The 23,677-nt window shown below is 36.4% G+C and overlaps 1 protein-coding gene across 5 annotated transcripts; it reads left to right on the top strand.

Moving 5' to 3' along the window:
* The first annotated feature begins 1,490 nt into the window (after positions 1–1,490).
* Positions 1,491–23,216, top strand: LOC103993374 (uncharacterized). Of its 5 annotated transcripts, none has more exons than XM_018830550.2 (28): positions 1,491–1,737; positions 1,839–1,998; positions 2,132–2,238; positions 5,800–5,916; positions 5,998–6,141; positions 6,500–6,707; positions 6,926–7,121; positions 9,771–9,892; positions 9,983–10,074; positions 10,285–10,507; positions 10,634–10,691; positions 11,516–11,613; positions 11,812–11,882; positions 11,964–12,137; positions 12,247–12,318; positions 15,062–15,163; positions 15,231–15,320; positions 16,779–16,854; positions 16,932–17,031; positions 17,118–17,187; positions 17,408–17,587; positions 19,155–19,277; positions 19,361–19,444; positions 19,608–19,792; positions 19,865–20,003; positions 20,105–20,164; positions 21,132–21,236; positions 22,765–23,216. In XM_018830550.2, exons 1-28 carry the CDS (start codon positions 1,633–1,635, stop codon positions 22,876–22,878), a joined length of 3,375 nt encoding a protein of 1,124 aa, XP_018686095.2. In that variant the 5' UTR covers positions 1,491–1,632; the 3' UTR covers positions 22,879–23,216. The 5 variants fall into 5 exon arrangements, with proteins under 5 accessions (XP_018686095.2, XP_009411682.2, XP_064976555.1 ...); XM_009413407.3 differs by having other exon boundaries at positions 1,492–1,737; positions 11,516–11,664; XM_065120483.1 differs by having other exon boundaries at positions 1,492–1,737; positions 11,516–11,664; positions 15,243–15,320.
* The last annotated feature ends 461 nt before the right edge of the window (positions 23,217–23,677 follow it).

Consider the following 23,677-nt stretch of genomic DNA (forward strand, 5'->3'; position numbering starts at 1 on the left):
AATAATGATAATTATTATTTATAATAATAGGTGGAATGATGGTAGGAAATATAATTTAATAGATGGATTAAGTGGAAGAGGAAAAAAGATCCGTCGACCTAAATATATAATTATAAATGGAAGAACACTTAAATTTGAGATTTATTATCACCCACGACAAAAGCATGGATGAAAGATGTTAGAAAACATAATTTAATGGACGAATTAAATGGAGGAGGAAAAGTAGTCGTCAACCTCAACGAATCAAAATCAAATTCTATTGGTGGGAGGCTGCCTCCATCAGAAAACTCCACAATCCAAAAGGTGGACAAGCAGCCAAACTCTCCCCTCTCTTCTTTTGCGTTCACAAGCACCCTTGTCGCCTTTCCAATTATTGCCGAGTCGGGTCGGACTCGGAACCCGCCGGGTCGACTCGGACGCTGACCCGCCCCGGGAAACTTCCAAACACGCGCATCGGATGAATCCTAGCTCGATTCGCGTTTCCCAATATTTCTTTTCTTAATATCCTCTTTAAGAAATTTGTTTATGCAAATTCAATGAACCTTTTTTTTTCTGACTTTATTCAAATATAATCAGATTCTAGCCTTTTTTTATTATTATTTTTTTTCAGTTGTCTGTTGGCATAATGATGTTGACACTTTTATAATCTTATGAGAATACAAATAATGCAACAAATGAGGAAGAAAAATAGTAAATATATGATAATCATTTGATCATCGCAGGCGATATGTGGTTGAAATCAAATCGTATGCTTAGTGTAGTTAGCCAACGTGGGCATTAAGTGACAAACATTGCTTCATGCCTCTACTCGAAACATCATATGTTTTCTTTTGCTGTCAACAATCTCGAGCTTAATCGTTTCAAGGGCCGTCGATAAAAGGAACTCCCAGGTACTCTCTCAAACATAATTTGTTAACGACTCTGACCGACTAACATGACCAATCTAAACCCCTAAAACTAAAAATGATCATTAGAGGAGCATCAATCGGGAATACCCCGACATAATTTTTTTAGGTTCGATGTATCATAAATCGTAACCTATATTTTGTAGGTTCGATGTATCATAAATCATCTCTTCTATTTCGACAATAATATGTATTAACAAGAGTACGGATATATATATGTGATTAAAATTTATAGACACAACCACTTTATCTCCATCATATATAAATAATTTTAAGGATATATATATATATAATTAAAATTTATAGGGACAATTCTCCTAGGGTAGATTAAAAAAATATTATTATTATTTTTATCTAAAGTAAATATTAAAGAAATATGAGAAACTTTTAGTGAACTCTTCACATTGGAGAGAAGTGGAGAGTATACCCTCTCAAAGATAAAATAAGAAGGGAATGAATCGATAATAGTAGTTTTCTTTAATGTCCGTTGTCACACTGTTCCACTAGTAACCTTTTTCTTTTGGGTTAAAAAGTAAATAGAGGGAATTATATTTAGTGTTGTGTTGTTGGTTCTTGGTCTCTTTCTTTCTGCTTCTTTATTGCTTCTCTATCTCTCTCTCTCTCTCTGCGGAGTGGAACTTTTGGATCGGCACGGGTGTGGGTGTGAGAGAGATAGAGAGAGAGAGAGAGAGAGAGAGAGCGAGAGGCGGTGGGCAACGAGGCTGAGATGGTTGAGACGAGGCGGAGCTCTGCCGCCGCAGCTGCGGGGAAGCGCAGCCCAACCCCGCCGTCTACCTCGTCGGCAGCTTCCTCCGGAGGGAAGCGCTCAAAGGTGCGATCTGTGGCCCCCTTCCGGTGTTTCTATTGTGGTGCTCGTCCGCGGATTCTGATCTTTTTCGGGCTTTTTGCGGTGGTCCGTATGGAATCTTTCAGGTGGAGACGGGGGCGTCGCCGCCGAGGGAGAAGGAGCCGGTTAGTCTTGACGAACCGATGTCGGCTGCTCCTGATGAGGGCGTTGTTGTCAAGACGACCTCGAGTGATAGAGCCCCGACGGTGCAGATGGAGGATGATCCCCTTGAGTTGTCTGCCCGAGGTATGATGCCGGTTTGCCTCGTGCGTGCGGCCCTTTGTCCCTTCTCTGATTTCTTGGTTGGTGTTATGGGAAAACAGAGTCTTTCTCTGGGCTATTAGGTTTGAGTTGTTGACTCTGTCTGGACAATTCTTAGGGCATGTGGAGTGTTCAACGCAATTAGATTTGCCGACGAAACATGCGGAAGAAGAAGGGCCGTCAATGGCCACTGCTTGGGGCAAGCTCGTGTCGCTGTTCTCTCAGGTTGTTTAAATTGTTATTGAATTTAATTTATTTGTTATTACTCTTGTTGTTGAAATTCTTTTTTGCTGTTTGTTTTGAGGTCTTTTATGTTCTCTAAAGGGCCTCAAGATTTTGGTCTTCTGCATGCGACTTCTTTGCATCTTGAACATCAAGAATTGTTCCGGCAGTATATTCATTTCTATTCTCACCTAAAATTTCATGTCTATTCTTGGCATGGTAGTAATTGGTGAAATTTTGGTTGTCTTTCCAGTGACTGCTTTGTTTCTGGTATATCTTTTTTGGGGAAATGAGCGGAGTGAACCTTTCAAAGAAAAGATAATATCATTCTTTACCAGAATTTTCAGTTTGCTTGGTGTTGATATTAGTATAAAAGTTTAGAGAATTGTATAGTTACTCTGAAGGAATCACCCTGCGTTGTTTCCATACTAAACCTCCTTGGTATGTCCCATCAGTAGATATGACTGAAAAACAAGATAATTTTTTTCTTTTCAAAGCCTACAGTTTTGCCAAAACAAGAAGGCCTACCATTATCTGGTAAGTGCCCCTCTCTGTTTCTGCATCTCAGATTTTCCTCAGTACTGTTATCCTAATATAAACTGATCCATTTAGTGCTAAAACTGATTCTAATATTTTTAATTTTAATAGTTTGGCAAGTTTGTGGACAAAGCAAGATGAAACCAACACACGTGGCCAAAACAATTTGTAATGGCATTTTGACTGAAGCTGTCTTGCTTTTGCAGGAACCAATAATTTTCTTTAAATACTTCATCTTTAATTATTCATTATTGGGAACCAATCTTGGATTAATACTTCACATCGGCCAGAATTTGAGTGACTGGGAGGAGCCTTATTTTCCATGTCAATTTGACCCTTATGTATTTTAATAGCATTGAATTGCAAACACGTAGTGTGTAAATCTACAAGGGAAGCTTGCTATCTCGATATTGACATCTGTCTCAACGGCGACCAACTTGGGTATTTCAGGCTGGTCCCTAAAATGAAGTATTACTAGAGACTGGTGGGAAGTAACCATGGACGAAGTTTAAACTGAACAGAAACTATTTATTATATAAATTTAAATAAAAACCAAATATCGGGCATATGTTTGCATAGGATTTTTCTTATTTCACACATTCTTCGTAGAAGCACTTAACTGGTACTTTTAAGTTATGCTTCATCTTAGATAGTTGTACTACACAATGGTAGATATTCTGATTGTGGAATGTAATTCTTGATCTCTTCAAATAATAACAAGTTCTTGCTCCATCTTGACCTTTGTTGACTGAAACTTGAAATCAAACTTGGAGTTGGCTAAGTTAAGGTAGTTATGATTATAAAAAATGATGTTGAAGTGCAAAGGAAGAATAGTTGATTGTAGCATGCTGCATGAAATGTGGGGAAGTAATAAAGAAGAAAACAATGGTGACGCTTCATACTATCTTTTTAGCTAGCTCTTAGAGGAAATTCATTGCCTTGAATAATGTATGTTCTGTTTTCTCAGAAATATGAAATGTTAATATGGGAAACAATTGGGCAGCTTAATGTATAAGTCTCCTACCAATGTGGGGTTTGAGCAAGGTTGGTGTATGCACCTTTCTGATTCAAGCAGGGACTGATTTTATGACTCTAACTTTGATCACCTAGATTATAGAGGAGCGAACTTGCCATCATCACGAAGGTTTTACTTAGTACAGGAAACAAATTTAAAACCTAATTTACCTGATTTTAAAGTTTCTTTTTAATTAGATCAGACCGGACTGCTCAAAATGGGGGTGGTCTGCGTCTCTGTTTGGCCTCAGAGTGTAAATGTCGGTTGGAAAAAAAAAAAGCGATGTCGCTTGGTACAAACCGAACCAGATGAATTTGATTTCCTTTGTTCCTTCTCTCATTGTCCCTTTGTGGTCTTTCTCTAGATCCATGAGGTAATAGATCCATGAGGTCAGTGACTACAGTTTGAGACATGCTTGCATAATGAATAAATCATTTAACAATGTCTTTAGTTACGAGTTCATATAAACAAGGATCATTTTCTCATCTTAGGTCAAATTGGTATATTAACAATGTTTTTGGGTGGTGTTTTTTCATATTGCCTTTGTGAAATCTTTCTTACCTAGCTATTTGTTATTCTCTCTCTCTCTCTCTTTCTCTCTCTCTCTATTTTGTGTGTCCCATATTCATTTCTTTATGTGTCTTCTCTCCATCAAACACTATCTAATACTGAAGATCATGGATTGTAAACTAAGTTAGGGAGGGAGCATCCGAGCTACTACTGTGTGTACATGCTTTGCAAACACTCAAAAAAAAAGAAAAAAGAAGACTGATAAATCCTGGCTGGTATGAATTGATCCGAGCAGTTTTTCAATTGTTGATTTTTTGGTGGGTCAGAAGGTAATCTCGCCTGTAAACTTAATATACTTTTAAACTGAATTACTGGAACATTGAACTTATATAAAATGGAATGTGAAATTCTAATATCAAAAATACCATACTGCCTGCGAAGGGTGGTCTTAAATATCAGTTAGGGAGGGAGCATCCGAGCTACTACTATGTGTACATGCTTTGCAAACACTCAAAAAAAAAAAAAAAGAAGACTGATAAATCCTGGCTGGTATGAATTGATCCGAGCAGTTTTTCAATTGTTGATTTTTTGGTGGGTCAGAAGGTAATCTCGCCTGTAAACTTAATATACTTTTAAACTGAATTACTGGAACATTGAACTTATATAAAATGGAATGTGAAATTCTAATATCAAAAATACCATACTGCCTGCGAAGGGTGGTCTTAAATATCAGTTTGGCCAGTACATAAATATGGACCAGTATTTAGCAGTTTGACCAGGGATCAATACTGGGCCATATAACCTGGTACCTATCAGCTACTGGTATTCATGTTTTAATTATTTTTTCAGTGATATCGAATTGTATGGGCCGGTGTAAAGGTACTGTACCAGTTTGACAAGTCGTTGAAATAGATATTGGACTGGTATTTAAAACTTTGCCGTAATGTTTCCTTTGGATTTTTTCCCTTCCTTTCTATTAGTGATTAACAACTGGTCATGATTGATTATATTCTCTTCATGTGTTTTCTGTGATGAAGTCCTTTCTTAATTATTGATTTGGTAAGTAAATTTAAGCTGTAAAATGATTTTGAATATGAGATGAAGTAACTGTAGTCCTCTCATTGAAATTAATTGAATATGATATGTTTACTGGTTGAGTGAACGTGACATAGCTTATATCAATAAATTTTCTTTTTCGTATCCTCATTTGTTATTTGCTAGTACTGGGTTATCTGTTTGTTATTGTGATCCGACTAAGACTGATATCTTCGGATTCATTTCCGAATAAATTTTGTTTGTACTACAGCCAACTATCAGGAAAGAAACCTGTATATGATGTTGTTCTTGGCATCTAATTTCTGAGGATAATGAAGTTGGTGATCATTTACCTGGAACTTGCTTTCTTTCTTCTGTTTTCTTTGTTTCGTATTATCTAATTTTTTTAGTATTTTCTGATGTAATATCCTGGTTGTGTCACGATATTTCTGATTTACTCTTTCCAGAATCCTTCCCGTTCCATCTGCAGTAACCTATTCACTGTTGGTCATAGCAAAACTTGTGATCTGCAATTGCGTGATCCCTCGGTTGGCACAACACTATGTGTATTGAGGCAAACTAAGGTACCATTTCTGTCATCTTATCTGGTGAATTGCTTTCTTTCTAACTTAATTGTGATTCTTTTCTTTTAATTTCTGTGTCAGAATGGTGATGCATGCGTTACTTTACTTGAAACTGTTGGGGCAAAAGGAGTTGTACAAGTAAATGGAAGGACCGTTGACAAAAATTCCATTGTTCTGATTGGAGGAGATGAAGTTGTTTTCAGTAGACCAGAAAAACATATATATGTATCCTTTCCCAGTTGACTGTTTGCATCTCGCATGTGCTATGCTTTCTTAAAGAGTCTTTCTGAGCATAATACTTATTGAGAACTTTAAAAGAAAAAGAAAAAGAAAAAGAAACTGGACTTAATTTAGTCTGTCTTGTGAGCATATTTTATAAAGATACACCTATCTAGGCAAATTTTTTGGGGATTTCATTTATTGGCTTTATCTAATCTTACAAAACTTATTAGAGAAGGACTTATCTAATCCTACAAAACTTATTAGAGAAGCACTTACAAGGGTAAATAGTTAAGCGAGCAGATCTTTTTTTTCCCACTTTTATTCTTTTTTCTTTTAAAAAAATTCCTTAATATAACTTCAGATTTTTCAGCAATTACCGTTGGAGAAACTGAATACACCAATTTTACATAATTTATTCAGTTCTCCAGAGGCAAAGGATGCTTCCAGAAAAGGACATAAATATGAGAACAGAACTGGAGACCATTCAGCAGCTGCTGTGGTTTCAATGCTTGCATCTTTATCAACCTTAAAGAAGGATCTATCTGTTCTCCCTCTATCTGCACCTAGTGGTGAGAATAATTTTCATGATCTTAAGACATGGATCTTTATCAAAATGTTGTTTTTAGATGGAAAGTTGGTTCTTGTCCAGGCAAAAGTTGTTCTCTTATCTCATCAACTTGCAGCTATTCGAGCTTTCAACATAACAGATTTTTCTTGAAATACATTGTGAATTATGCATATAAAACTTGGTAATATGTAAAATTTTGATATTTCTCTATGTTTGCAGATTCTTTAATGGACTTGGAGTTAAATGCGAATGCCTGCAAGTTCTTAGAGGATCAAAGAGAGTTTGTCAAGGATTTTGAGTTTCCAGCAAGTTCGTCATCAAGTAGATCCCAGGCCTTCAAGGATGGTTTGAAACGTGGGATCATTGATGCTGGTGATATTGAAGTTTCCTTTGAAAATTTTTCGTACTACCTGAGGTATTATTATGCTATTTTATAAATAAGATTGCTTTCATGAAAGTATATAAATTCCTCTTTTTTTGTTTTTGAAAAATGGATAAGATTACATTTTTGTTGTTTTTTGTCAAGGATTTTTGTTGTTGCATGTCGACACTTACATATCTATACATAGAAACATAGTATCGGATTGTTTGTCTCTCTACTTCTTAATGCAACCAGCCTGTTTGACTAGCTGCCGCCTGTTTGCTATGTTTTACTATATCTGGTTCACTCTGTATGTACTTTTAGTTACACATTGACATCCTCATTGCTCATCAAAACACTCTCAGATTCAGTTTCAAAATTTTTCTTCTAAATTGGCTTTCTATTAGAAAATTAGTTACGATGCCAACATCTTTGTTAAACACATGGTGGTAAAACCGATATTGTCTTTATCTCGATAGGCTAGCTTTCATTGATAATGCTGATTTAAAAAGCGCTAGGCGCTCGCTCAAGCGAAGTGAGGCGCTTTAAAATATTAAAATATATAATATAGTAAAAATATAATTATTTTAAAAATATAATATTAAATTAAAAGTATATTGTTAATAGTATATTACTTAAGTTAGAAGACGAGAAAAAAATATTCTCTGAAATATTAAAATATAAAAAATAATATAATATAATTATTTAAATTAAAATATAATATTAAATTAAAAATATACTGTTAACAGTATATTACTTAAAGTTAGAGGGGGGAGAAAAAAATGCTAACAGTAACAGAGATAGCAATAATGCTATGAACGACAACAGCGATTGCGGCGGAAGCTGTGGACAGTAGCAGTGACAACGGCGAAAGCTGCAGACAGCAGTAGCCGCAATGGCGGAAGTTGTGGACAGCAGTAGCGACGGAAGCTCCAGAGGGTGTCCGTCGGTGGCGGAGGAACCTGCGGTCCTCTCCCTCGACAGTGGAAGGATGCGACTGCAGAAGGAAACTACGGGGGCTGTCGGACTTGTCCGTCGACAATAGAGGAAGGCTCGGTCCGCTGCGTCTGCAGCGAAGGCAGCGGCAAAAAGCATTGACAACGGAGGCAGAAGGAGCGCTAGGGTTCCTTGGGGTTGCGCAGGCGTGAAGTGTCATTTTGAGGTAAGAAACTACAAATTGAACCAGTCTTAAACCGGTTTGGTTCGCCTGATAGAGTCGGGCGCTCGCCCGAAGCGCCCAGCACTTGCGTTTGGGTGAGCGCCCAGGCAGCGCCTCATTGAAGCGCGCCGCCTGGTGCACACACGAGGCGCTCGGGCCTCGCCTTGCCTCTTCCGAGCGCTTAGGTGAGCGCCCGAGCGCCTATTTAAATCACTAGTTAGAATAGCCGTTTAATGGTGACTTTTTGTTGGCTCACATGGGGAGGGCAAAAATGGCCTCATAAGAAAATTACTCTGTTAAAGAAAGCTGAAATTAAGTACGATCACTATATGAAGTAGGGTTTGGTTGTGTTAAGGGCTTAAGGCAGCTACCTTTAATAGTGGTTTCTTTTAATGTGAGTTGCTGCTGCATTGCATGCTGCTGTTCCATAGTTTTAGTGTTGATGCTTCTAACAAGAGATTCTCCAATGAGAAGAAAAGGCCTCCCAATCTAACAACTAAAGAATTCAGTGACTAAATAAACTAACTTTATTGCTGTAATATAATAAATAACATTCAATCATGAATCATAAGGCCTGGGAAGCATGTCAGTAGATAGGGTTACAAGTGCCCAAGAGTATCAACCAAAATTTATCATTTTTTGCCTCTAGAATATTCCTTTTAGTTATGTGGTTTTTGCTGAAAATAGTATCACAAATTATCCTGTAGGGCTACACCACTCCGCTCTCATCTTTTTTTTTCTTTGGCGAACCTGTTCCTATAATTCAATATTGTCTGAGGCCCTGGAGAAAATGTAAACCTCAAACTGTGTTACAAATAATGTATATATCTGTACATTATGTAAAACATTAACCTGGTCAGCAGATTGATGGCCCTATAGAATATATTGATAAGTAAACACATATGTAAATAATTACTATAGTCACATCAGGACACTAGTAGACCATGAGAAATTGGTCCAAACAATCTTGTAAGGTGCATAACAATGGAATGCTTAACTGTGCCCAAGATTCTAGATTACATGGTTCTACATGGAGTTTCAAGCATCATGTAAAGCCCATTAATTATCAAGTGAATTGAATTGATATGAACGATGTCTAATACCTTCTCTGTGTAATTGCATGTGTAGTACAGTCTCAAGTATAATGGACCTCAAGCTGAACTTTGGTTCGTTCATGATGGTGTGGTAGATTTAGGAATTTTTTTAACCCATTCATTTCACCTTTTCTGCTATATTTTGATATTGCATGTGACTTGCAGCTGCTTTTGGGTTGTATAGACTATAAAGTATTTTATATCCATACTTATTGCATAAGAATTGCAATGGTGGAAAAAATTTCAACTGGATCATTCCTTGTTAACTTGTTCACTTATACAATGAGAATATGAAGCAGCCTCTTCTTTACATGTGATTTACCGCTCTTCTTTACAGGTGCATTTATATCCATCACATATTATGTTTTATGATGCTTTTTGTTTGTAGCACATATAATGGTTAAAATTTTTCAAGTGAACCATTCTTTGCTTACTTGTTCACTTATACAGTGAGAACACAAAGCAGCCTCTTCTTTCATGTGCCTTTGTCCATCTAAAATGTAAAGAGTTATTGAAGTACACAACTGAGATATCATCGTTGAGCCAACGTGTACTATTATCAGGTCCACCAGGTATGCATCTTTGTTCACCTTGGATGTTTTTGTAATTTGTGCATTTTGCTGCCTGAGTGACAGCTGTTCATCCTGGCAATCCATGAATAGGATCTGAAATATATCAGGAAACTTTAGTAAAGGCACTTGCTAAAGAGTTCGGTGCTCGATTGCTTATAGTAGATTGTTTTGCGCTACTGGGTGTAAGCTTCTTCCCTTAATTTTCCATTAATACAGTCTTTAAATAAATTTGTATATGAATTAGAGTATTAGACTTTCATGAGTTGGTCTGTAAATTCTCTTTTCCCTGCCTTGATCCAAGGCCTTTCTAAGATCCCAGAGTTTGTCTAGTTTGAGAGAAGATATGACAAAAATTTCTGATGGAATGCATGATGTTTCCACAATTTATTCAGGGACCACCTTTGAAGGATGTTGAGTGCCTTAAAGAAGTTAAAAAGCTGGATAAACCAAGCCTCCTTGATAAGAAACATGCTGCATTATCTGCTTGTTTGCAACACAAAAGGCCAACTTCTGGTGTTGAGGCAGATATTGTGGAGTCATTTGTCTTTGGTGCAGAATCTTCACGGAAGCAGGAGTCATCCACTGCCTCACCAAAATCCTGTCCTTTTAGAAAAGGTGCTTTCCAAAATTCACTGTTCTAGGCTTCTAGCAGTTTTCTACGTTTCATGAACGATCATTTTTCTCAATCCTCTTTATTCTGTATTCTCCATAATGATAAATATTTTACAATGTTTTTACTAGGTGATAGAGTAAAGTATGTGGGTCCTTCACAACCAACAGAAGTTCCTATGTGTCCAAGGTATGTTCCTACTCACTCTCGGTGATGATTTCTAGGTTTTCATATGATATTCTCTATCCTGCTGGTGAAATTCTCATAATGTTTTGTTTTATTGTTGATTTTTAATATAGGTGCAGAAAAGGAGACTTTTCTTCATGTATATGAAATAATCTGTGTTTATGAATTATAATGATGAAAAGGAAGATTAATACACAATGGAAAGTTAAGAATCTTAAAATTATAGGGTTAAGATATGTTATGATAAAGTTAGAGCATTTAAAGCAATGTTTGATATGCCAGTCCAATTAATGTTTTTGACAATCTGTTGCAGGACTCTGTATACCAGCCAATGCACCCTGTAATTCATAAAAATAAGTGGTATACCAAGTGGTCTATTTTTGTTGAGGTTTCAGGACAACTGGACAAGTATATAAAAGATATCATTTACCATGCGAGCTTGTGGAAGCAGAATCTTTAATTTCTAAGTTTTTGCTTATTTATTTTGTGAAGTTACATAGTTGCTGTAAAATTTGTATGGTTCATTTCTTGCTTCTACAAGTAGCATGGTAAAACTCAAATAATGGGAATATTCTTCGTCAAATGTTGTAAAAATTCATAATCATATGATCCCACATGAAGGAGAGAGATCAACAGGCTAAAATTTGATTATAGTAAGATTAACATCCACCTTCTAGCTTGAAGTGTTTTGTGTGGTTTGCTGATCATTGAGAAGCAAATCTGATAATTTATAGGACATAACTGTTCAGTTATACTTACTAAGTTAAATATGAAGTCTCTTTTGATATTGCTATTAATGACACCTGGTTTTCTTACTTATATTACAGAGGTCCAAGTTATGGTTATCGTGGAAAAGTAATCCTTCATTTTGAAGAAAATATGTCGGCCAAGGTTGGAATTAGATTTGATAAGCATATTCCTGAAGGTAACGACCTTGGTGGCCTTTGCGAAGAAGACCATGGTTTCTTTTGTGCTGGTATCTGATCTAAATCATCGTTCATTTGTCATATCAATTAATTATATACTTTTTGTAATTTTACTTCAAAATTGATGAAACTTAATTTGCCTCAGAAAACAAAAAGATAACAGGCCTGTTGACTTTGTCTAATTTTCTCTTGTTCAGTGGACTCTCTTCGTCTAGATACTTCTATGCAGGAAGATACAAGAAGACCTGGACTGAATGAATTATTTGAGGTTGTTCCTTTTTTCTTTAAAGTCATCGGTGGCTTCTTTTATGTTGCTTGCACTAAATGTGAACTTTCTTTTCATCCCCAGTTTGTATCTGAAGAATGTCAACATGGGCCTTTAGTAGTGTTTTTTAAAGAGATTGAGAAATCCGTGGCTGGAACTTTGGATTCATACCTAGCAATGAAGAGTAAGATTGACTCTCTGCCAGCGGGTGTTCTTGTTGTCTGCTCTAGTATCCAGATGGACAACCGCAAAGAGAAGGTAAGTTTTGTTCCACTAGTTATCTGATTTTTTGGCTGGTTTATTTAACTGGCTTGCCCTAATAAAGGATGATTTTAACTGTAACATAACCGGCTGGTTTATTTAACAGTCACACCCTGGTGGTCTTCTTTTTACAAAATTTGGAGGCAACCAAACAGCATTGGTCGATTTTGCTTTGCCGGTATGGAGTAATTTGACACCTGTTGTTATTTGACATATTTGTGCTACTTCTGCTGAGTCTTTTTCTTGTGCGTTCCAGGCATTAATTTTCAGTACATGGGTTGAATAGCATTTTTAATTATAAGTTGCTTTATGTTGTGAAAAAAAATTTCAATTTGTTTGTAGCAAGGAATTCCGTTTTCTCCAGATTGGTGTGTGTGTGTGTGTGTGACCGGGCTTAACATTTTAGGATGCCTCTTTAGTGCATGCTCTCAGAGGCTCGTCTCCTCTTCTCCTACTACCATGGTACATGTGTGTGTGTGTGTGTGTGTGTGTGTGTGTGACCGGGCTTAACATTTTAGGATGCCTCTTTAGTGCATGCTCTCAGAGGCTCGTCTCCTCTTCTCCTACTACCATGGTACATGTCGGTGCACGATGTGTCGGTATGTCTGCATGGATTGGACTCGTAATGACCTGAAACTCTTCTCCTACTACCATGGTACATGTCGGTGTACGATGTGTCGGTATGTCTGCATGGATTGGACTCATAATGACCTGAAATATCAATCCTTGGTTTTTAGATGATGCAGAGCTCAATTAAGTTATCACGGTCATAAACTTATTTCAGGCGAGTAATATTGAATGGTCTCTATTGTCATGTTCTTTAAAATTTTCATTTGATAATAATTTATTGTTATTAATGTTTTCTTTGGAGGGAAAATCATTTTTTTAACATATGCTAAGGAGATCCATATATGCAAGTTAGAAGGGGTGAAGCACTAATGGAATACCAAAAAGCTTTTACTAGAAACTATAAAGAAAGATCTAGAATACCTTCAATTTAATTAAGGATATGAATTTCTGTGTATCTCAATGGTGGTAAAGGATTTTATGTACTCGGCCCCAAATAGTTGGAATATCATGCCTTTGTTACCAAGATAGGTGTTGGCATGGCCATGGGCATACTTTTCAAAATCACCGCTTCAACTTATGAGTTTTCCCTGTCAGGCTGATAAAATAAATAAAAGTACGCATTTGTGAAACAGAAGATATGTTGAAATGGTATGTAAAACCTAATTAAAAATTTGGTATATCTCTTTTTATCGACAATCACTTATGTGTAAACCCGTTCATAAGTTTCTTATGTAAAACTTCTCTAGATATTTCTTAGCTGTTTCTTGTAAAAAATATGCAAGGGACTTGTTTTGGTAAATGGGAAGAAGGCATAGGACAGACTTGATGAGGTTAGGATAGAGAGATGGGTCTCGTAGGGCATGGAGGTGTAGCTAAAATGGATAAAAAAGATCAGCAATAAAAATGGATGTAAGCTGGATTTATCTCATACTTTCAGTGGTAGAGGTGTAGGAGAGACAAAGCTTTAACAAGTCAGAAGTTGGTATAGCCAAGGATTGCCATTTTGGGTACTAGATCGGTTTTAGTATCGGTGTTTCGGAGAGCAATAAAGTGGAGAAGAGGAAGGGGCGATGGAGGAAGGGGAGGGAGCAAGAAGAAGGAAGGAAGAGGAGGGAAGAAGAGGAGATGATGGAGGAAGAGGAACGAGGAAGAGAAACAAAGAGGAAGGGGGAAGAGGAGAAGAGGCATACTTGGTAAGCGACTATGTGCTGTGAGGGTGTGTGACGAGGTTATGCGATATATCATCCTGCATGAGATTAGGGCAAAGGTGGTGCATGATGGTGGTGTGTGGTGAGGTCACGGACTCATGACGTGCATTAGAAACTCTAAATCATAGACTGTTGTTTCCTTTTTAATATGAGCGAATTGGATTGCTCGAAACAAGGGCAGTCCATGTACCGATTCACAAGGTTTGCCATGCCATAGCATATCGCCCACTATGGGCGGTACGTATCGGTCTGATAGGGGATTGGTATGGACGGTACATACCGATCTGTCGGTATGCCCCATCGTATCATGTGTAAGTACATCGGTAGATACCGTACTGACAGTCGATCGGTATATTGATACGGACCGATAAGGCGAACTATGCCGGTTCACACTCGGTTTGGTACATACCGCCCATTTTGTACTAGTTTGGGCAAAACATCATTCATTGGGAATAGCTATAGTATAAAACTGCTAGCACCCACATGACATGATTTGGCATGGTTTGTCATGAGACTTTGTGCTGAACCAAACATCTTGAATGTTATAGTGTTAAATCTAATTAATGTGAGTTACTATGATGTTGAATAGGATAACTCTTGAGGTACTATGTCTTTGACATCTGAAGGAAAAATATAGGTGTGGTAAAGATAAGAAATTACCTAACATGGAAATCCTTGGAAATACGATACAACGTGGTGCGATATGGGAATTCAGGACTCTTTTACATATATGTAAGCTACCATATGTCAGGTTACATATAGTAGATACCATCTTTGTTATTCTACCGGGGTGACACAATACCAATATGCCAGTTGTACACCAACCTGTACCATCCAGTACCACCCAAAAGATAATAAAAAAATCCAAACGAATTGGTACATGGAAGCTCAATTTTAGAAAATATCCTACAATGCTGAATGTCTGAACCTTCTGTTTCACAGTCCGCTGACAAAGCCTTAAGTTAGCTAACATGCTTGATCCAAGTAGTATGTTAAACCTTTATATGACGTCATGATGTCATCTAAACTATGTCAAGAAGACTTTGCTTTTTGCATAATTTTCTTACATCAGCATGAAGAAATATTTCCCTTTCTGAATTTCTTGTTTTTTAGTGACTAACTTAGTCTTTGGTGAAAGTGTAGGATTGCTTTAGTAGGATGCATGAAAGAAGCAAAGAAAGTTCCAAGTCAATGAAGCAACTTGCAAAGCTTTTTCCAAATAAGATTATTATCCAGCTACCTCAGGTATGTTATTCTAAAAGAAGTTTCTTCTTTTTTTTTGGTGGAATGATCAATCATGTAAGAATATCAGGATGAAGAGCAGATTTTGGATTGGAAAAAGAAGTTGGACAATGATGTTGAAACACTTAAAGCCAAGTCCAACATTATAAGCATTCGTTCAGTAAGTTCATGATTTTTGTAGGCAAGAGCAATCAGAATATTTGCAAAATGTTTTTGTTCTGTTGAATATACTATTTTGTTGCAGAGTTTTGATTAATAATAATTTATTATTGAACATTTATCATTTATCTTATTTGTGTACTATATATGTTGGCATATACGACATCTGTGAAAAATGGGTCTTCTCTGCATAGCATATAGGAGCAGGTTATTCCAGAAAATGTTTTCTTCACTCCTTGTTGGGACTAGGTTGGAGGTCAAGCCTGTGACTTCTCTTCTGCCTCTACTGCTGCTTCTACCATTCTTTCTTCTCCTCATTCTTCCTCCCTGTCCTTCTTTGCTTCTGTTTCTTCTTTTTGTTTGTATTATTGCCACTTGGACGGAAGACAGATTTGAGACTGAAAGGGCATAAAGCCCTTTTATCTTTAATTTCATTTGGATCTTAAAATGCTGGGTCGAGCTAGCCTGGCCTAAAAAATCCACAACCAATTCAGTAATATACCTCAGCAGGTGGTGGTCTATGTGCTGGTCCTACATTGACTAGTACAAAACCAACTGAATACACTGCTGGGTAGTAATTAACTCCAATGGCCATGACAATTGGTTAAAACTTCAAACATCAAATTGGTAGGATGCTTTCCTACCTTGCTAATTGGTACATTCCTTAATTTTCTCAGGTAAAAAGGAGCTAAATTCAATAGACGTAAATGCCCTCCATTTTACCCAACCTATGACCAACTAAGTTAAGTTTTAGTCCCCATCTCCATTCCCATATATCTTCCCAAATGCCTAATGCCCTTCTCGTATCATCACTTCCATCTCCATTTCCAATATGATTAAAAGTCAAACCTCCATCTGCTGGCCCATTCCTCTATCTTGACTCATTCCTGAACCCCAATATTATTCACCAATTCAAATAATGGAAGTTGAATGTCCGAGGAGGACATATGGGGCTTCCATAGCAACTCTTTCATTAGAGTTTGACATCCTAGAATGTGAAGATGTTTACATGAATGTTATTTGAAAATTAAATATTTTAAATTACTCGTTGATCTTAGTAAATTTAAATTTTGATTTTGAATTTACAAATCCACTAGTAGTTGATGCTTTACATAGGTCAAGATATTACTAAGGTTAACTTTTGATGTTCCAGAGTGCAAATATCCAATTTCATGATGTGAAAATACCAAATAATGATTGTAAATCTGATTTTCTATGTTATTGAGGGAGGCTCTTTGCTTGACCTGCAGGGGCAAGCCGAGGATGTTCATTTTTGTGTATGTTATTGTGCTTCTGAATATAATTAGTACCCGCAATCTTTTATCTAAAAAGGAGTAATTGAGTGTTTATGTGAATAGTGAAGAACTGAGCATTTTTTTCATGTTTTTGTGTGCTCTATGAGATTTGTATAAATTGTATGCATTTTCTACATTGTTTTGACATTCTTACGATGATTCAGTTCCTGAATCGCATTGGACTCGAGTGCAATGATCTTGAAAAGATGTGCATAAAAGATCAGACACTTTCAAGTGAAAGTAAGTGGTCTTTGGTTCCAATTCCTCCATCATTTTTTAGTTTCTTCAGATCATCTTTAATCTTGTTACTATTTCAGGTGTGGATAAAATAATTGGTTTTGCTCTTAGTCACCACCTTAAGAACAACACGTTTGAATCATCTGAAAAGGAAACTAGCTTCATTCTTTCAAGTGAAAGGTTGGCTATTCTTTGTTGATGTTACATTGTCGAAAATATCCGGTGGTTATCTATGATTAATTTCAACTATTCTTGGTGCCATTCAGCATTGAGTATGGTCTTCGAATGCTGCAAAACTTTCAAAGTGGTTCAAAGGGTGCAAAAAAATCACTCAAGGTGTGATGGGTTTCTCCACTTTCGTCTTTTTTATACTACAATAGTGTTTGCTTGATATCTTCCTGCTCAAACAAGATTGAGTTAAATACCTATTTTGTTATTCATACTTGAACATTATCTCCTTATGTGATTCTTTTGGGTCATTTTTAATGCAAATTTCTTCTTTCAAGATAATGCAAAAGAATTTGACTTGTCTTCGTCGAGTCCTCTTTTATTTCAGGATGTGGTTACCGAGAATGAATTTGAGAAACGACTTCTCGCTGATGTCATTCCTCCTGATGACATTGGTGTCACATTTGATGATATAGGAGCCTTAGAAAATGTCAAGGACACATTGAAGGAGTTGGTGATGCTTCCATTGCAAAGGCCAGAATTGTTCTGTAAGGGGCAATTGACAAAGGTATAACAAATTTCTTTTGACAAATTCTGAATTTTAAATCTTCAGGTACACTTTATCCATTTGTACCATAAGCCACACTTTCTGTCAGCTTAGTTTCATGTACGTTATGCTTTCTATATAATCGTGTTTAAAAGCTTTTCTTTATGTAGCCTGATAGTGAATTACTAAGTAAAAAAGTTGTACTAGTGACTAGAAATTCCATTTAGGTGACAGAGGCAGATTAAATTTAAATAGTTAACTTGGTAGAATGATTAAGCAAACTGTTCCTTACATTCTCATCTTAGTGTTGTTTTATTGAGGTGCAACTTTGTATTACTCCTGCCCATCACAAGCTCTTATTGAATCTGATCCAGATTACTATATTTTAATTAATATTTCTTTTTCTCCTTTACTGATGCCCATGATGCTATCTACCCATGTATTTCATTTTATGTATTAGAAGCATATATTTTGACCGGTTGGTAATCTCGATGAATTTTAGACTCATTCGTACAATCACATATAGAAAGTTTATTTATCATAAGAAATCATGCCTTGAGCTTTATGATTTACTTCCATGTTAAGAAAACTATAGTTTGCATATGATGAGCAACTCACCAAGCACATGCCAGTACATGCCAAAGTTCTGTACATAACTGCAGAGCTGTGACAAAAAGCAGCATGCATGGTGCAAATATATGAATGAATTTGCAATTTCTATATGCATGTCATGACATGTATATGCTACATGTATGGTTGAAAGGGGTGCCTTGACATTTAGTTCTTATTTATTATAAATTTCAGTTCTTGTAAAATGTTCAATATCTGGTTGTTGAGCATGTTTTGTCAATGTTTCTTATACCCTAGATGCTTCTTACTGTTTTCTATATCATCTGAAACTCTTTATTCGTTTAGACATTACATGAACAGATCTTTTCCTAAAATACTAGTATAGTTCCACACTTACACTGCTTAGGCTGAGTTTTAATAAAATAGAGCTTATCAAACTAGTGGTCCACATAGATCCTGGTCTAAGTTGAATCATATATGAAAAATAACAAGCTTCAGTATCCAATTTAAACCCAGAGCATCCCTCCTTTTGTCATTGGTTTATTGTTAGTCTTATTTGCCGCACTTGTGTGCTTGCATGCTGCTGCCTGGTAAGTATTCTAACTCTCCTGTTATGATCATGTGCTACACTCATGATCCAACCTTTACTATCCAATGCCAAAATTCAAGCAGATTTATCTTTTTTTCAAAGGCCAATTCAGAGCATTTTTATGGAATCCTAGATGGTTCTGAAAAAAAAGGATTCTACAGTCTATTAATTTGCTCATTCACAATTGAGTTGTAATACAACAGGATACATAACTTTCCATCTAAGAAAATTATTTCATCTCATCAAATCGAACTCAGTTTGAGGTTGGTTCACGATTCCACAACCTCAGCAACTTACGATTCTGTCAAGAATTTTATATTTGATCTTGGTTCATTTGGTATGCTTATTTTTGTAGCTCGTATTAATGTCAATATACTTTTCTTGTATCATTCTAGTTTGTAACTTGATCATTTTGTGAATTTGACACAGCCATGTAAGGGGATACTGCTCTTTGGTCCTCCTGGTACGGGGAAAACAATGCTTGCTAAAGCTGTTGCTACTGAAGCAGGTGCAAACTTCATAAATGTATCAATGTCAAGCATAAGTTCAAAGGTGAAATTGAATCTAAAAACTAACTAATCATAATTTCTTCTTTACATTTTTACTTGTCATATCTAAATCTCCATTTGTAACAGTGGTTTGGTGAAGGGGAGAAATATATAAAAGCAGTCTTTTTGCTAGCAAGTAAGATTGCTCCATGCGTTGTTTTTGTGGATGAGGTTAGCTAAATTTAATACATCTGAAAATGAGTTACAAAATTTTAATATTATTGTGCTAATACTGCAGTATTGGAATCTTTTCTCCTAAAGGAATAGAATGCAACATCTGTTTCCTTGTCTTCTATATCTTTTGATTAATTTTTCTGATGCTGTTTGCTTATAGGTTGACAGCATGTTGGGTAGGCGTGAAAATCCAGGAGAACATGAAGCCATGCGGAAGATGAAGAATGAATTTATGGTAAACTGGGATGGTTTACGCACGAAGGATAAAGAACGTGTATTGGTGCTAGCTGCAACCAATAGGCCTTTTGACCTTGATGAGGCTGTCATAAGGAGGCTTCCACGAAGGTAGAAATCATTATATTCTTTTAATGTTCCATAAAGATTTGTTTTCATCTAATTTTTAAATTCTTTTGACAGATTAATGGTAAACTTGCCAGACACATCCAACAGAGAAAAGATACTTAGGGTAATATTAGCCAAAGAAGAGTTGGCACCAGATGTCAATATGGAAGCTCTATCAAGTATAACTGATGGTTATTCAGGAAGTGATCTGAAGGTCTCTTTTGTTTTTTAATATGTTTTTAGAATATTATCCTTTATGTTTCATTTTTGGGTTTTGTGTAAATGATTTGTTTCATGATTACCTTTCAATATCAGAATCTTTGTGTTGCTGCTGCACATTGCACCATTAGAGAAATCCTGGAAAAGGAAAGGAAGGTTAGTTGCCCATACATCTGTGTTGCTTGCTTAGCTCCATGTATATTCACTTTTCATAGTGCTTAGTGACCTTTCACAATGATATTAACCTTGTTTTTCTTCTTGTGGTTCTGCACTTGATTTGTCAATGGATGACAGTCATCGTGCTCGATGAATTGCTTTGCTCATATGCTACCTTTTCTTTTTCTTGATGATGTTGATAAACATTGATAATGTTGTGGTGGTTATCTATGCATTAAAATTCAGTTGTTTTTATTTTTCCTATCTATAGTCAGCTTTTACCCAACGTATTCGACTGATTATGTTGCATTTAGAGATTAGCTTGTGTTACATGCCACCATTTAGTCTTAGGTCCATCTATTAATTTGTGCTCTTTTAACTCTTCCTTAATGTTAGGTATTGTTTTTCTGTTGTTATGCCTAACATGTGTACATGGGAGCAGTTGGTGGTGGACTCTTTGATGATAGTAGCCATAGGATATGCTTGCCATCTAGATTTGCTATAGTTCCCGAGCTTGTTTTCATTTTTATAGAATTTGTCTTATGTAGGTTCAAGTGCTTATACCTTTGAGATAAGCACAACTCTCGACAACAATGTTTGCTTATTCTCTTCTTAACTCCTGTCCGTGGAATTTTCAGTGAGTTTCTGTGTTGCATGCATTTAGCACAGAACTTTATCTCTCATGGTTTCGTTGTATAAATTCAAGTTCTTGGACAAGTACCTATGTTGTCTAATTAGGCTAGCACATTTTCATAACTTTAAGAGTATTGGCATCAGGTTAACTTGTGTGCACTCTGTATTATTGGAAAAGGCTTGGCTGGTGATGATCACTTTGCTTTTTTCATCCCTCTTGCTTGGCCAGTTTTTTTTTTTGTTCCATGGGCTTTTGCTTTCCTGTTGATGCGTGCTACAGTAATTACAAAACTTTCAACCATATGGTTCTTATGAATTTACTTCCTATCTTCAGGAGAGAGATGCAGCATTAGCAGAGGATAGACCTTTACCAGTCTTGCATGGTAGTGATGATATCCGTCCTATAAGCATGGATGACTTCAGATATGCACATGAACAGGTAAACTTTGATTAATCTTTGAACAGGCATTTTATTATATTTTTCATTTTGAGTTTGTTGCAGTTGTGCTGGAGGTCTCTTCCATCATAGGCACCTCTAATGTGCTACCATGCTTCCTCATAAAATCTGCATATCATATGTGCTTTGCATATTTTTCGTGGTTTCCCATTGCCATTTTTTGGTGGTCTGTGATTCATGTTTGTTCTCACCAGCCTTAATTAGTAATGAAGATGCTTAGTATAACTGTTCTACAGTGGTTGATCTATCTATTTTATCTGAAATATAACCCTAATTTCTGATTTATTTTTATTATTGTCTGTATTTCTATATAGTTTTCAGGTAATTGACACTTGGTTTTCTCCAAACCATTCATTTAATCAAACTGTAAAAGCCTCTTTCTGTCTAAGATGCATTCCTCTCTTGCTTCTATGGAAGCAATAGTTAGCCTACGTATGACCTCCTTGTGTGCTTGCTAGTGTTTTAAAAGGGTACTTTTGCGCTCGCCTAAGTGCTCGAGCGAGGTGACGTGAGGTGAGGCCCAAGTGCCTCACATAATTGTCGTGCGCTTCAATGAAGCGCTGGTTGGGCGCTCGCCTGAGCCTAGGTGTTGGGTGCCTCGAGCGAGCAACCAAACCACTATTGTAGCTTTCGTGTGGAGTTCCCTCTGCTGTCATTACTTCCATGTGCAGCTCCTTTCACCACCAAGGGATAGGACTATAACTTCCTCCGCCACCAATAGACACATCTGAAGCTTCCTCTGCTCTTGATGTCTCCGTCTGCAACTTCCTCCGTTGTCACTGTCGTTGTCCGTAGCCTTCTTCATCGCTGCTATCGCCATCCATAGCTTCTTCCGTGCTGCTGCCACCGTCTGAAGGTTCCTCTATCATCGTCGCCCTCTCCTTTCCCACGTTCCACCATTGGTTGCTTCTTTTCTCCCCCTCTATTGTTATGACTACTGTTAATAGTGGATTAAATACCGTTAACGGTGGATTGTTAATCCTTAACTAATATTAAAACTATTATTACCATATAATAAACTAAAACTAATATTAATCCTTAGATCTATTGACCTGTTTAGAACTAATTCCTATTTAGAATTACTAATCCTTATTCAACATTGTTAATCGTTATTTAGAATTATTATTAGTCTATATTTAGCATTGTTAATCTTTATTTAGTTAGAATTGTTATTAGGATTTCAGGATTAATAGCAAGTGTACAAAGCAATACAGAAAATTCATTAAAAAATTTAATTTAATATCATATTTTTATTTATATAATTATGTTTATCAATTATATTATATATTTTTTTATATTTTAATATTCTAGTGTGTCTTGCTTCACTCAAGCGAGTATGCCTCAGGCATTTTGAGATCTTGGCGTCTAGTGCTTTTAAAAATACTAGTTTTTTGCTTCATTGAATATAGGAAATCTTGAAACAGAAAAAGGGTTCAACATAACTACTATCTTTATATGCTTGTTTTTCTTTTGAGAACACTTACTGATTAATAACATCATGATATTGTAGGTTTGTGCTAGTGTTTCATCTGAATCCTCAAGCATGAGTGAACTTCTCCAATGGAATGAGCTGTATGGGGAAGGTGGTTCGAGGAAGAAAAAAGCACTCAGCTATTTCATGTAGTGGATTTGTCTACCTTGTACAGCTCCTTGTTAAAGCTTCTGCAGAAAATCTGAGATCGGCAATCAATCGTTATACCCTGCGCTTCTTCCAGGCATGCATCCGTTATTTTTAAATACTAAATTTACTATCAAATTTAGGTTAATTTTAATTGTAGCAACCTACTTAATGGAATTTACTTCCATGTATATACAATACAATCCCATGAAAAGTGGATTAACTTTTGGGACAAGGCCTTTTTTTTTTTTCCATGTATTCTTCTCCTGTAATCCAACCAGTAAAGCTTAGAATTTGCAAGATGTCACAACTGTTGTTCTACCTGAAAGCTTTGTTTTCCTGCACTTGGCTCTTCTTTTGTGTAGATCTCCAAGGGTTCCTACCTTTTGTGAACATGTTCGTTTGGGTACTTCTACATGCCCAGAATACTGCCACCGTAGAACAAATTTCAAATTGTTGTCCTTTTTTTTCCTGTACGTCGAGTATTCACATGACTTTGTTTAAGGACAATCTTATCCAGGATTTTCTTTTTTCTAATCTGAATTGTATGTACTAGATACAATTTTGCGAATTATTGCAATCTTGTTGTGGACGTTCTTTCTAGGGATGTCATAGGTGACATTCAATGAAACATGAAAAAGCATCATCGGCAGCTGTATAGTATGATTGTTTTTGCAGTAAGCTAGAGATGCCATTTGGTGTGCGGAATTTTGCATCATGTGACTGGATGGTGAGTGGTTATCTGGATGTGTTAAGAAGTGGTATAACAAGGTGGAAAGTAGAAACTTCACTAGATTTTGCAGTT

Source organism: Musa acuminata, chromosome BXJ2-8, assembly GCF_036884655.1.
Source record: "Musa acuminata AAA Group cultivar baxijiao chromosome BXJ2-8, Cavendish_Baxijiao_AAA, whole genome shotgun sequence".
Taxonomy (NCBI): Eukaryota; Viridiplantae; Streptophyta; class Magnoliopsida; order Zingiberales; family Musaceae; genus Musa; species Musa acuminata.